At 55.8% G+C, this 14,196-nt stretch overlaps 1 protein-coding gene across 2 annotated transcripts in view; it reads right to left on the bottom strand.

Moving 5' to 3' along the window:
* Positions 1 to 2,688: 2,688 nt before the first annotated feature.
* The window catches only part of GNG7 (G protein subunit gamma 7), a 127,845-nt gene continuing 116,337 nt past the window's right edge, over positions 2,689 to 14,196 (bottom strand). For both annotated transcript variants that reach the window (XM_081092112.1, XM_081092113.1), the window contains 2 exons: positions 10,565 to 10,681; positions 2,689 to 6,208 (listed from right to left, as the gene is read on the bottom strand). In XM_081092112.1, the coding sequence (XP_080948238.1) occupies positions 6,083 to 6,208; positions 10,565 to 10,645 (207 nt within the window). In that variant the 5' untranslated portion in view covers positions 10,646 to 10,681 and the 3' untranslated portion in view covers positions 2,689 to 6,082. The remainder of the gene's footprint in view (positions 6,209 to 10,564; positions 10,682 to 14,196) is intronic.

Genomic DNA, 14,196 nt, shown 5'->3' with positions numbered 1-14,196 from the left:
GAACACAACGCCTCTGATGATCATTTTGAATTTGTTTACTCTCTGCAAAGGCAACATGTGTTTCCTTTGGGCGTCCCGCTCCCACCCAGTGAGGGAGAAGGTCATACCCTCCCTCCTTTCAAGGCCGGCATCTCTCCACTGGACCACGTGGCCCGACGCTTCCCTCTCCGTGGGGCCAGGGTGTCTGTATTCTAATCTGCGTGCCGCGCGGCCCATGGTTAACAGGCTCACTACATTCGGTGAGTCTTGCCAAGTTGTATCTTCACCATGACCATGTCCTACAGAAGTGTCACTTCCTAAAAGTCCCCTGAGCTCCCCTAGGCATCCTTCTCCCAACTCATCTTTTTAAAAACAATATCTATTCGTATTGATTTCAAAGAGGAAGGGAGAGACAGATAGAAACATCAATGATGAGAGAGAACCATCTATCGGCTGCCTCCTGCACATCCCCTACTGGGATGGAGCCGGCAAACTGGGCATGTGCCCTGACCGGGAATCGAACTGTGACCTCCTGGTTCTTAGGTTGATGCTCAACCACTGAGCCACACAGGCCGGGCTCAACTCCTCATCTTTTTAACCACCGCCATAGTTTCGTCTTTTTTTCCAGAATGTTAGAGTTGGAATCATAGAGTATAGGTTTTTCAAACTGGCTTCTTTCCTGCCTTTTCCTGCTTCTAGACGCGCCGCATCCCTGGCTCGTGGCCCCTCCCTCCGTCTTCACAGCCAGCAGCGCAGCCTCTTCCATCTCGGACTCTCACCCTCCTGCCTCCCTCTCATGAGGGCACTTTGAGAACACTGGGCCTGCCGGGGAACCCAGTATCGCCCCCATCTCAGGGTTCTTGACTTACTCCCACCTGTGAAGTCCCCTTTGCCCCGTGGAAGGTGACACCCACAGGGACCGGAGACTAGGAATGCGGGCGTCGTTGGGGGTCCCTCTCCTGACAGCACAGCCTGGGCGCAGGCTTCCTGTTCCAGATCATCACACTCGCGGGGTCACACAGGCCCTCCTCTGGACCTCGCGGGGTGGGAAGCTCTGTGAGCTGCTCAGCTGATTGCACGTAGTGTTAGCGTATTCCTTTTCAGTGGTTCTCAACCTTGGCTGCACATGAGAATCCCCTGGGAATCTTTTTAAAATCCTGATTTCTGGTCCTCATCCTCCGGAAATTCTGTTTCTTTGTTACTAATGCTGTGGCCTCACCCCCATAACAAAGAAACAGAATTTCTGGAGGATGAGGCCCAGAAATCGGGATTTTAAAAAGATTCCCAGGCGATTCTCATGTGCAGCCACGGTTGAGAACGTCTGCCTTATATGCTGGGTGGACTCTGGGGTTTGAATGGACTACAGTTTGTCTATCCACACACCTGCTAGTGAGTACCTGAGCGGTTTCCAGATTGGGACGGTTCTGAGAAGAGCTGAAGACTTTGTGGACACGTTTTGATTTCTCCTGGGCAAACACAAGTGGGGTCAGGGAGGAGGTGTGTTTAGTTTTGTAAGAAACTGCCAAACCTTTTCCCAAAGCGGTGCCAGCGTTTCTCACCATGACCAGGAAGCTGCGCGTCCAGGCTGCTCCGCGCCCTCAGCCAGGCCAATCTTTTACATGTGAGGCCTCAGGCCAGTGTTGGGGAAGGTGGTCTTTTGTTTTGTTTTGTTTCTGGTAAAATATACATAACATTTAGCATTTTAACCATTAAGTGCACATTCCGAGGTGTGATGTGCACTCACAGTGTCATGTGACTCTCTCCACCGTCCGTCTCCAGCACGTTCTCACCTTCCCACAGAGACTCCGTCCCTGCAGAACCCTAATCCCCCACCCCCCTCCGGTCCTGGCTCCCGCCATCTTTCTGTCTATGAACTTGACCCGTCCCGGGACCTCGCGGTGGAATCACACAGTATTTGTCCTATTTCCCTGAGCATCATGTCCTCAGGCTCACCTATATGGCAGCTGGTGTCAGAATGTCCTTTTAAGGCTCAACAGTACTCGTGTGTGGATGGCCACAGGGTGTAGACCCATTCAGCCACCCTTGGACAGCTTTCGGCTGTTGTGAATCATGCTGCTGTGAACACGGGTGTGTAATCCCTCCTGGGTCCCGGCTTTCGGTGCTTTTGTGTGCACATACCTAGAAATGGGGCTGCTGGGTCATGTGATAATTTTGTTGGGTTTTGAACTGCTTTTAATCTTACAATTTTTGATACACAAGGGATGATTTTTATGTAGGTGAATTTACTAATGTTTTATACAGAGAAAGTTCTTCTCTCCTTAGAGGTCAGAATCACCCATCTGCAGATTTATTATTAAAATGGTAACTCTTTATGGTGTGAGGTGAGTTGGGCCACCGCTCACTGGTCTTCCTTGGAGTCTCTGGTGGTCGGGGTAGTTGCTGGGTGACCGGCGAGTGGGGTGAGATTAAGATCTTCCCAGGCTCTGAGCCTTTCGAAGGGCCATGCCAGACAAACACTCCCGATCTGTGGGCACATGGCTCATGCACACAACCTTTCCCCTGCATTTTCTAGCTACAGATCACAAAGCCCGTCAACGCGGAGGCCACTAGTGAATGCTGTCTGGAGTGGGTTCCAGCCCGGGAGCCTCTTCCTGGCGCAGGCTGGGGGGGGGGGGGGCACGATGCGGGCAGCCCCACCCTCCCAGCAGTGGCCAGGGAGCGAAGGAAGGGCCCAGACTGGAGACAAGGAGCAGTGAGCCTTTTTATTGTGGATTAATTCATGTTGTATTGACAATTCCACACAATATCAAAATACTGCGAGAAAGTGGGTGTGACACACCTGGAGTTTTTTCTTGTTTTTTTTTTTAATCAGAAATAAAAACCACCAGGCATCCGAAGGCAGATGGGGTAGGACCCAGCAGAGCCACAGATTGCTTCTCAGACCAGAAGCAAGTTGTCATAACGGTTGGTAATGGGTTTCCTGGACAGAGGAAGAGGGCAGGTGTCCCACATATGGCTTGTTTGCAGGGGACGGGGCAGGCTGGCTTTTTACAAGTGCTCTTGAAGGAGGAGTGTCTTTCGGTGGCTCCACTTGGGCCAGAAACTGCCCCTGGGGTGAGAGTGTGAGACACCAAGGGCCCTGTCCTGGGCCCAGAGTGTGGGCAGGGCGGCTCTTCACCAGGCGATGAGCTGCCTGGAGGCCCAGGGCAGTCCTGGGCCAGTGGCAGGGACATCAAAGCCGGAAAGGCAGCCCCTTCGGCCCAGCCCAATGGGTTTACATCCCCTGGGGCTGGAGGTCACAACCACCGAGTCACTTCATTCTTGGCCTGGGAGTCACCTTTGGGAGGATGGGGCAGGGTGCGTGGTCTAGCTCCTTCCTGGGGGGCGGGGGGCGGGGGGGAGAGCAGCAGCTTGGCCAGGCCAGGAGTGCTGGCTACTGGAAACACTGACCGACTGACTGCAGAAGAGACTTCGCACCCTCACGCCTGCCTTCTGTGTCTGTGTCCTTGATTCTGCGTCTCCCTCCGCCCCTCCCCCCCCCCCCCCCCCACAGTTGGAGATGCTGGTTTCCCCAAGGCCTGTGCTGCTCCCTGACGCAAGGGGCACTTCTAGACCCCAAGCGCCTTGAAAGCCACGTTTCCACGGCGGATGCTTGTGTCAGGAGAGCACAGCAGCTTACGTGGTCGTGAGTGCCCTGCTGCTTCAGGGGACACTATGGACAGTGAGATTTACTCTAAATTTTAAAAAGGATCTTTGCTTTTTGCTCAGCTCGAACAAAAACCACAGTGGGACTCCAGCCGATGGCCACCTCCCTGGGGTCGGAGGTTGTGGGCACCTGAGCAGGTAGGGCAACAGGGCGGGAAACTGACTGTCCTCACCTTGCTGGGCCTCAGTTCACCCAGACCACTCAGACTCCAGGCTTTCTGGCTCAGAAGCCTCCCCAGGCCCAGGCTGGAGTTTGCTTCAGGGCTGGGGGTGAGGGGCGTGGGGTGCGGAACATGTTGGCAGGCTGAGCCCATAGCAGGCCATGGAGCTACGAACTCGGGTTCAACCCCACCTCCCTCAGCCAGGGCCCTCAGCTCTGCTTCCCACCCGCTTCTCTGGAGTCCTGGGGTCCGGGACACACGGTGGGGCAGGGCTTAGGTGACCGGCAGGCAGGGGGCGCAGAGAAAGGGGAGGTCTGGGCCCCTGGGCGGACGGGGCCTTCTGTCCTCTCCGGGGCCCAGTGGCCGGACAGTGGAGGGCCCAGGAAGGAGGATGGGCGTGCAAGGACCTGCTGCAGGCTCAGGGGGTTAAGGCTTCTGTCACAGAGCAAAGGGGGCGCACAGGCAACCAGTCACCAGATGGCTGGTGGGAAGGGCATGTCTCGCTCTGCGGCCCGCTCCCTGCCCTCGGGGGTCATTCCCACTGGGCCCTAGAATGGGGTGCTGGGGGCAGTGAGAGGCTCTGGCCACAGGCTTCCTGTGCAGTGAAAGGCGGCGGCAGCATGGCTACCCCACGGCTTTTCCTGACCAACGGCAGGTCCGGAAGTGCCGGGCTCCCCAATGCCCCTGATGCTCCCAGACCGGCTGGGGAGAGCTGGGCGCCGGGGAGAGAGCCAGCCCCGGCCTGCACCCTGTGGGAGCTGATGGAGGGTCACCCCGGGGCCTTCTTAGCTCTGCAGGATCGGCCCGTGGCCCCGGCTGTGAGGTGAGGCCCGGGCCTGGCGGCTGTCCAGGACCCCGCTGGCGCGGCCTCAGGCGCTGACGTCCATTGGGGCCACAGGGGCAGCGCTGGGCTCCTTTCTTCCCACAGTTTGCCTCTGGCCCCCTCACGGGGCAGGCGGGAACCTCTGAGTCCAAGGCTGTATGGGGTCCTGGCAGCCATGGGTGGCACTGGCAGGGGAGGAGGGGGCCCCATCCTCTTATTCCTTTAACTGTCCATGTCGTAACAGAGGAAAAAGTGATTTAAAAAAACGCCCCCCACCCCCTTCCCAAGCTGGGACTCCATGACGAACCACATTTCCCAGGCGGTTGGGGAGAGTGATGAGTTGTACTTTGTGCCTCTCACTTTCTCCAGCCAGAGTTCTGGGTCTGAGGGGTGTGGAAGCGAGCAGAGAGCTCGGAGGCCTCCCAGCTACTCCAGACCATGTCACCCCGCCCGCGGCCCTGCCCACCAGGCTGCAGCTCTGAATAGTGGCCATGGCGATAAGTGAAGGTGGAGAAAAACCAAAATAAAACAGAAAACCCTGAAGAGCCTAATCTGATCGCGGCTTCTACTCGCCCACATCAATGGCAGGTGCTTAGAACAAAATGAAGCCCAGCCGGCCACTCCAGGGACCAGGGCAAGCGGCCGAGAACCCCTTCCCGGGGCGGGTGGGGTCTCCAGGGAGGGCGGTCACGCGTGGCTGTCCAGCGACACATGCCAAACCCATGCCACTCAGCAGGGCGACGCTTGGCAACACAGGGGACGAGGGTGCGTTTCCCAGGCCAAGCCCCCTCCGGGCCCCTCAAACCCACTTGGCATTATTACACAGCACCGCTCGGCCGTGGAAACCTGACTTTAGCAGTACAGAATCACCACCTTTTCAATGATAAGATTTTTCCTGAAAAGTTCATTATAGCCCCCAACCCCCAAATTTCACTCTGCTTTAAAAGAGCAGCAGCACTGTAGCAGTAGTTTTTTTTGTTTTTTTACAAGTGGCCAATTGTGTGAGGACAGCCAGCTGGCCAGGTCGCCCTGGTCCCCCGGGACCAGCGGCCAGCGCCCCCTTCCGGTCCCTTCTCTGACCAGCTTGGCTCTGGACCACAGCTCAAATGGCAGGTGAGCGTTTAAAAATACGGCGAGCGCATCGTTTGGGTCTCTCAGTTCTCCCTAAGTGGCAGGAGGTGCGCAGCCAGCACCCATCTCTCGGCCAGGCCTTCGGTCTGTGCGCCTCGGTCTGAAAACCCATCGTCACCCAGCGGGTACGTTTACTCCATCTGGGTGGTGGCAACGTCTGACATTTCTTTTGGCATTAAAAGTTCCAGGGACCCCAAATGCTTTGCTTTGACTACATACTGAATGACGCCCTGACAGAGAGAGAGAAAAGAAGGGTTTTGGGGAGAGACAGAGAGAGAGAGGGAGAGAGACACACAGAGAGCAAACACAGGAGGAAACCGAGCTATAGAATGACACAAGGCTTCTTGTCCTTGAAGGGGTTCTCGGAGGCAGGCACTCCGACCAGCAGGGGGTCGTTCCGGGCATGCTGCTCGCAGTAGCTCATGAGTTCTGACGAGGCCTTGGAGACCTGAGCGTGGGCACAAGGGCGAGAGAGAAAAGGTCAGAGGCTGATTCACATGTGTTCACAGCAGCACATTCACCACGGCTGAAAGGTGGACACTGCTCAAGTGTCCACCAGCTAATGATGGACAAACACAACGTGTCCCCGCACACACTGGAGTATGACTCAGCCGTGAAAAGGAGCGAGCCACTGACACCCGCGACAACATAGATGAACCTCGAACATGTGATGCTCAGCGAGAGAAGCCAGGCACAGAGGCCACACAGTGTGCGATTCTATTTATGTGAAATGTCCAGAACAGGCACATCCACAGAGACAGGAAGTGAAATTCAGTGGTTGCCAGGGGCTGGGGGAGGGGATATAGGGTAATTACTGATGGGGACGAGGTTTCTGTCTGTAATGATGAAATGATTTGGAATTGGATAGAGGTGATGACTGCACAGCACCAAATATACTAGACGAGAGGCCCAGTGCATGAAATCTGTGCAGGGGAGGAGCACAGATTTCCCCAGCCTGCACCCTCTCCAATCCAGGACCCCTTGGGGGATGTCTGACTGCTGGCTTAGGCCTGATCCTGGGGATTGGGCCTAAGCCAGCAGTCGGACATCCCTCTCACAATCCTGGACCGCTGGCTCCTAATTGCTCACCTGCCTGCCTGCCTGGTTGCCCTTAACTGCCCTCCCCTGCCAGCCTGATCGATCCTACCTGCCTCCCCCCCCCTCCCCCCGCCGGCCTGGTTGCCCCTAACTGCCTCCCCTGCTGGCCTGGTTGCCCGTCATGGTCCCCCCGCCAGCCTGGTCGCCCCACACAGCCTGCTGTTCAGTTGTTTGGTCATCCCTCACTAACCCCCCTGCTGGCCTGGTTATAGGCAGCCATCTTGTGAGGGCATGAGGGTTAATTTGCATATCACCTCTTTATTATATAGGATGCCACTAATGATAAAGTTTAGATTGTGTATTCTTAAAAAATATTTTTATTGATTTCAGAGAGGAAGGGAGAGGGAGCGAGAGATAGAAACATTAATGGTGAGAGAGAATCATTGATTGTCTCAAGCATGCCCTGGAACTGGGGATCGAGCCTGCAACCAAGGCATGTGCCCTGACTGGGATGGAACCATGACCTCCTGGTTCTCAGGTCGATGCTCAACCACTGAGCCATGCCGACCAGGCTATGTTGTGTATTTTACCACAATTATTAAAAGATTGAAAAAGAAGGCCTGAGCCTCCTACAACAGGAGTTGCCCAGATTTTGAACAGAAAAGGTCAGAATGAGATGCAGCCTCTTTAGGAGTCAGCCTGAGACACCATCCCACCCGAGGAGGGACTGAGCAGTGAGACCCCTGCTTGGACATCTGCATGATCGAGGGGTACAACACCAGCCTGTCTGCATTTCCTACCTGTGCACCCTGAACCCACGGGGGTCCAGTGACCCAGGGAGGGCACTGACCCTTAGGACCACCTGCATCAGAGCCCCCAAGAGGGGAGGGAGGCGAAGGGAGGGTCCCCGGAAGGCTGAATGGGGAAAACCGGGCATTTAGCATCCGGGGAGCTGAGGGTCACTACAAAGGGTGCCTCTGGACCACATGCCCCGTTCCTCCGGGTCACGCATTTGCGGGGGGTGCTGCAGGGGCCATCCCCCTCTGCTTGCCCCCGCAGGGCTGGGGGGCTGGGTTGCAGGTACCCTCGGCCAGGGTGAACAGGATGCCTGTGGGTCCCTGGATCCCATCCCAGGGGCAGGAGCTGTCTGCCCATCGGGCTCCCTTTGCTTTCTCACCTGTAAGGCCAGAGGGCAACAAGCCGTGCAGGGGCTGCTGGGTGGGTCTGCAGCACTGCACACCTGAACGCTGAGGACACCCCCCTGCCCTGTGCTGGGGGATGCTCCCGCCTGAGACAGCGACAGTGGCCGCTGCTGGGAAGCTGCCTTTGATGAGCAGACGGAGCTTGGCTTCCAGAGTCCTATTTGGAAAGCACCCCTCCCAGAGGACAGAAATAGTCACCGGGCCCTAAAATAGCTGATGCTGTGGCTCCGGCTTGTGCCCCCCCGCCCATCCCTGGCGTTGACAGGAAGGCTCTGCCCACAGTGCCGGGGCCACTGCACGGCCGCACATCCAGACCCTGGGCACCGCTGCTCTGCCAGGCCGCGGCCGGCGGGCCTTCCAGGCAGGCTGATGCTCTGTGGGTCCGGTCACCGCTTTGCGGGGGATGCAAAACCTCAGGCGGGACTAGAGGGAGAGTGGGTTACCTCCCGATTCCCCTCCTTCCCACTTTCAAGGGGGGGGGGGGCTGCTCCTGAACATCAAAGGGGTGGGATGAATCACCCTCCACCAGGCTGGGCGCTGGCACCACGCACAAAGGAAAACCACTTCAACCGGCCCTGCTCTTTCTTCAGCCTGAAGGAATGCTTTGAATGTGCAGAGTTCTGGAACATTCAGCCACCTCCTGGGAGGCACTCCCCAGCCCCCTGCAGCAGCCCTCCCCCACTCCCACTGGCTGGTGGAGGCAAGGGTGGGGGGACATCAAAACCACTCCCGCCTGGCCCTCAGGTGTGAGTCTGCCTGCGCCTGGCCGGGCCATCCCCTCCTAACGAATCCCCGAGACCAGCAGCAGCGACTGGGGCATGACAGATGCCCAGGAAAGCGAGTCTGAACAGATACGTGGGCTGGTACTGTAGTTGGTTTTGTGTTTCATCTAATGCCACTCCCGACGTCTCTATGAACACACTTTATAGATAACATTTAAATCCGTCGGCTTTGAGTGGAGCAGATTAGCCTCTCTAATGTAGGCGGGCTGCACCTAATCAGCTGAAGGCCTTAAGAGAAAAGACTGAGGTCCCTGCACAGGAGAGAGAATTCTGCCTCCAGACGGCCTTGGCACTGGAGCTGCAACGCTGACCCTTCCATGGGCTTTAGCCTGCGGGCCTGCCCTGCAGACTTCACACTTGCCAGCCCTGAGATGGCATGAGCCAAGTCCTTAAAATGCATCTCCCTTTATCTATCTCTATCTCTATCTCTATCTCTATCTCTATCTCTATCTCTATAGATATGTACACATATTCTGTTGGTTCTATTTCTCTGGCGATCCCTGACTAACCACTAGGTAGCTGGAGCAGGGCTAATCCAGAAGCGCAAAGCACTGGGGCCTTCTAGATGGAGACTCCCTGGGACTCACCAGGCTGTCTGCACGCTGGGGTCTGGGACAGGAAACAGCTTCTTGGAGCCACCTCACCGTCCTTTGCAAAGGGGACATGGGCTTGGTGGGACGGGGCCTTTGAAAAGGTCAGGCACCTTTCTTATGTGCAGCCCATTGGTCCATGTCCTTGGAAAGGAGGAAGCCGGTGTGCCCTGGATGTTGTCCTGATGTCCCCTCATACTGACAGTTCATCTACATAAACACAATGTGCCTGTGCACACGCTGGAGTATGACTCAGCCATGGAAAGGGGTGAGGCGCTGACACTCACTACAGTGTGAACGAACCTTGAACACATGATGCTCAGTGTGAGAAGCCAGACACAAAAGGCCACCCAGTGTGTGATTCCATCAATGGGAAATGCCCAGAACAGGCACATCCACAGAGACAGGAAGTGGGCTGCTGGTTGTCAGGGGTTGTGGAGGGGGATGAGGGTGACTGCTAAGGGGGACAGGGTTTCTTTTTGGGGTGATGGGCCGTTCTGGAACTAGACGGAGGGGATGGTTGCACATTGTGAATGCACCCAATGCCACGGAATTGTGCACTTCAAAATATATGGTTAACTGGATGTTATGGCAAATTATTATTTTTTTAAATCTCCGTCTGCAGAGCTGATGGTGCAATGCTGCACGCTTTTATTTTGCTCTGCGTGTTTTCTGGTCCCCGATGGGTTAAGTGTCTGTGAACAGAAACTGCTTGTCCTTTTTCTTTTTTTAGCATAGAAAGCAAACATGCTTATTTCAAAAACTTCACACAGCGCAGAGGTGAAGAAAGCAGGCGGTGAGAAGCTCGGTCTCTCCTATCTGCCTCTTGTAATGAGGGAGATGAGGGGACAGGAGAGAGAATGCCTGCCTCATGCTGGTCCTCCGGCAGGGCCTGAGGTGGCCTCACTGGGGCTTCCAAGGCAGGAAGGACCGCAGGGGCTGGCGGCGAGGTCAGTGTTTATAAATCGCTGTGGCAATGGGATCACCACAACCCGCGGGGTGGCTTTCTATCAGCTGTGTGTTTCTACTGAGGAAACGGAGGCTTAGAGAGATTGGGTGGCCTGAGGTTGCACAGCGAAAGGCACAGCTGCAGGGCCCATCCTCCTGCCGCTGTGGGCCATGGGTGTCCCCCTGTAACTCCCCCCACCCCCCGCCTGTGTGTCTCTCCCTTGAACTCTGCTGCCCTGCTCACCTTGATACGCTGGATCCCGGCTTCGATGCGGAGCTGCTCCACCAGTTTTCGGGCCTGGGCGATGTTGTTAGTGGCGGACATGGTCTGCCATCAGCTCTGGCCCTGTCGTCCAGATAGCTGTGGGGGAAGCAGACAGCGTGAGCCGGCTGGGAGGCCCCAGGACCTCAGGCAGCTGAGGATGGAGAGGCAGGACACCCCCCATTCTGGGAGCTCTCTGGCCACCCGCCCCGCCCCCACCCCCCCCTGCAGCTCCATTCTGGGGACTGGCCACATTGTCTGTGTCCTCAGGTCGTACGCGGAGGCCCGGCTGAACCCCTCTTTGCCCACTTCCCTCCTGTGGCCAATCTCTGGTTGTGACCATCAAGGGTCCCCAAGAGTTCATGAAACCAATGCATGACTCCTGGTTGGCTCCAGGTGAGGGATTCGGCAGGAAAAAGTACCAGTGTCCTCGGGCCCTGCTCCCTCCCCAGGGTCTCTGGAAGTGGGGCTGGGCCACTCTCTAGGGTGGGGCCATCCTGGGCCCTGCAGGGTGTTGAGCAGCAGCCCTGGCCCCACCCTCCTGATGCCAGGAGCACGCCCAGTCGGGATGACTGCATTTGTCACCAGACTTGGCTCAGTCTCCCCTGAGGGGCAGATCGCCCTGGCTGAGACCCCTGGGCTGTCTGAGGCAGATCACCGGGGACACCTGAGGTATCACCCCCCCCTCGCTTTTTCTTTTTTTTAGTGGCTTTTAAAATTCTTTTTTATTTTTTAAAAATATATTTTTATTGATTTCAGAGAGGAAGGGAGAGGGAGAGAGAGAGAGAGAGAGAGAGAGAGAGAAACATCAATGATGAGAGAATCATTGATTTGCTGCCTCCTGCATTCCCCCTACTGGGGATTGAGCCCACAACCCGGGCATGTGCGCTTGACCGGAATCAAAACTGGGACCCTTTAGTCCGAAGGTCGATGCTCTATCCACTGAGCCAAACCGGCCAGGGAGGGCTGGGGCTATTTCATTCCTTCCTTCATTCACTCGTTTGCTTGCTCAGTAAAATCTCACAGAGAATGTCTTGCCGCATGCCAGGCATAGCTCTGAGGATTGAGCTGGCGGTCCTGTGCTTGTGGGCGCCCGGTTCAGATTTCTGCCCTTCCTCCCGGCCCACCCCACACCTCAGCCTGGCTGCCTCTGGAACCAGCTGGCCCATGACCTGGGCTTCCACACCCTGCTGCCAGGGCAGGGGCAGAGCGGAACGTGCTGGCTCTTCCCAGCTCTGGAGTGGCTTTGAGGGGGGTGGGGGTGGGGGACAGAATTTATGTCAGAGACTCTGGGACAGTGGCTGCCAGAGACCCAGGGAGCCCGCTTGGCTCTGCAGGGTTCCCAGAGCTTTCTGATGTGCTGGGACTCATGCTCCTCCATTAGCGTCCTGGGGTTGCCGTGACAACCACCCACCGGATGGCTTACAACAACGGAAATTCACTCTCTCACATCTGGAGGCCGAGTCTGAAATCAAGGTGATGCAGAGCCGTGCTCCCTCTGAGGGCTCCAGGGAGGGTCCTTCCTGCCTCCCCTGGCGGGGGGTCGTACTTGGTGTCCCCCTTGGTTTGTGGCTGCATCACCCCCATCTCTGCCTCTGTTGTCACATGGCCTATGTGTCTGTGTCCATATTTTCATCTTATAAGGACAGTAATCACTGGGCTCAGTGTAACCTCGTCTTAACTCATTACATTTGCAACAACTCGGTTTCAAGATAGGTTCCCTTCTGAAGTCCGGAGCGGACGCAGATGTTGGGGACCCTACAGTTTCCTGGGTGTGGACAGTGCGCTTGGAGTAACCCACTTCGTGTGGGTGGAGTCCAGATAAACCCTCCCCCGCCCCCAGTCGACCTCCCGCTAATTCAGATCCAGGGCGAGAGATCTCGTGCTGTCTGTTCCGCACCAAATTCTGCCTGTGGACCTGTCTCCCCAGCACCCTTAGGAATCGGTGTCACATGTCACAGTTTAGGGAATCAGAGCACCTCCCTTCTGCTTCCTCACCCAAAAGAAGGCTCACCCTTTATTATGCCAACAATTCCCGCTCTGCTCTTATTTGGGATGGTTTTCATGGTCCTTCCAAAATATTTTAGGAATTTAAATTAGATTTGAAAATTTGAGATGCCTGTCAATTCACATGCAGTTGTAAGAAACGATAGAGAGAGACCCGCACTTTGCCCAGTTTTCCCCAAGGATGGCAAACTAGTGAGATCACAGCCAGGATGCTGGCACCAATGCAGGAAAGACACAGGCCCCTCCTATGGCCCTGAGATGGCCACACCCAGGTCCCTTCACCCACCTCCATCTCTGGCGACCACTGTAGGTTCTCTTTCTCCACAAGTTTGCCATCTGGAGAGTGTTAAGTAAATGCAAGTGTTTGGTATGTAACTTCCCTCCACTTGGTGTCATTCTCTGGTTGCTGCTTGTCGCTGTGGCTCATTCCTTCCCACGGCCGAGTCGTGCTCCAGGACAGGGCTGTGCACCAGTTAACCATGACCCGTGCACCATCACGAGTAAAGCTGCCATCAGCCTTCCTGTGAACATTGTCTATTTCTCTGGGGTAAGTGCTGAGGAGTGTGGCTGCAGGCTTAACTTTGAAAGCAAATGCCAACTTGTTTTCCATAGTGGCTGTACCATTTTACACCCCCACCGGCGATGTATGAGTGATGTTAACTTGTTTTTGTAATTCAGTTATCCAAATTCTTCTCTGTTCCTTAAGGCAGTGAAAACTCTACCTTTTCACCCAACCTTCATCTAGGGGGCCCCAGTGGTGTGGTTCTGCACTGGGATGATGTCCAGGGACATCTGCGGTTGTCACATTGGGTTGCTCTTAGCATGGGGGTGTGGGAGGTGGGGACCAGGAATGCTGCTCAAACCTCCCCCCCCCCCATAGTGCCCAGGACGCCCGAGGGGTCGGGTCGGGTAGAGGGTGCAGAATCCAAGTTCAAGAGTTCTGGGAAGTCCCCGCCCCAGCCAGGCTGACTTCTAGCCAGGTAACTAACACTCTCTCTCTGTCACCATGCACTGCATCACTGTCTGCTTGGTAGTCAGGAGGGCCAGGTGGCTTCAGACATTAAAAGCAGATTTTCTGCCGAAACCGGTTTGGCTCAGTGGATAGAGCGTCGTCCCGCGGACTGAAGGGTCCCGGGTTCGATTCCGTTCAAGGGCACGTACCTGGGTTGCAGGCACATCCCCAGTGGGAGATGTGCAGGAGGCAGCTGATCGATGTTTCTCTCTCATCGATGTTTCTAACTCTCTATCTCTCTCCCTTCCTCTCTGTAAAAAATCAATAAAATATATTTTTTAAAAAAAGAGCAGATTTTCAGAAAAAGTTCTTTGGAATCTAAAGGAGTGGACTGTTGATCAACACGCCTTGGACAGTGCTCCAGAGAGTTCTGCTGAGTGAACAAAGCCGATCCCTAGAGGTTACAAGGTGCGTGGTGCCATTTATGGGCTATTTTTGAGATGACAATGTTGTGAGGATGAAGGCGTGATGGGGGGCTGCTGGGGCTGGGTTGGGGTTGTGGCCTGGGAGAAAAGGGTGACACCAGATCTCCGTGGCGCTGGAGATGGGGCTTATCTTGGGTGGTGGTGGGTCCATGCACCTGCCCAGGTGATAA

Source organism: Myotis nattereri (genome assembly GCF_964212035.1).
Source record: "Myotis nattereri genome assembly, chromosome: 5".
In the NCBI taxonomy this organism is placed as follows: Eukaryota; Metazoa; Chordata; class Mammalia; order Chiroptera; family Vespertilionidae; genus Myotis; species Myotis nattereri.
The sequence above is the reverse complement of the archived record's forward strand: the minus strand, read 5'-3'. Positions and strand labels throughout refer to the sequence as shown.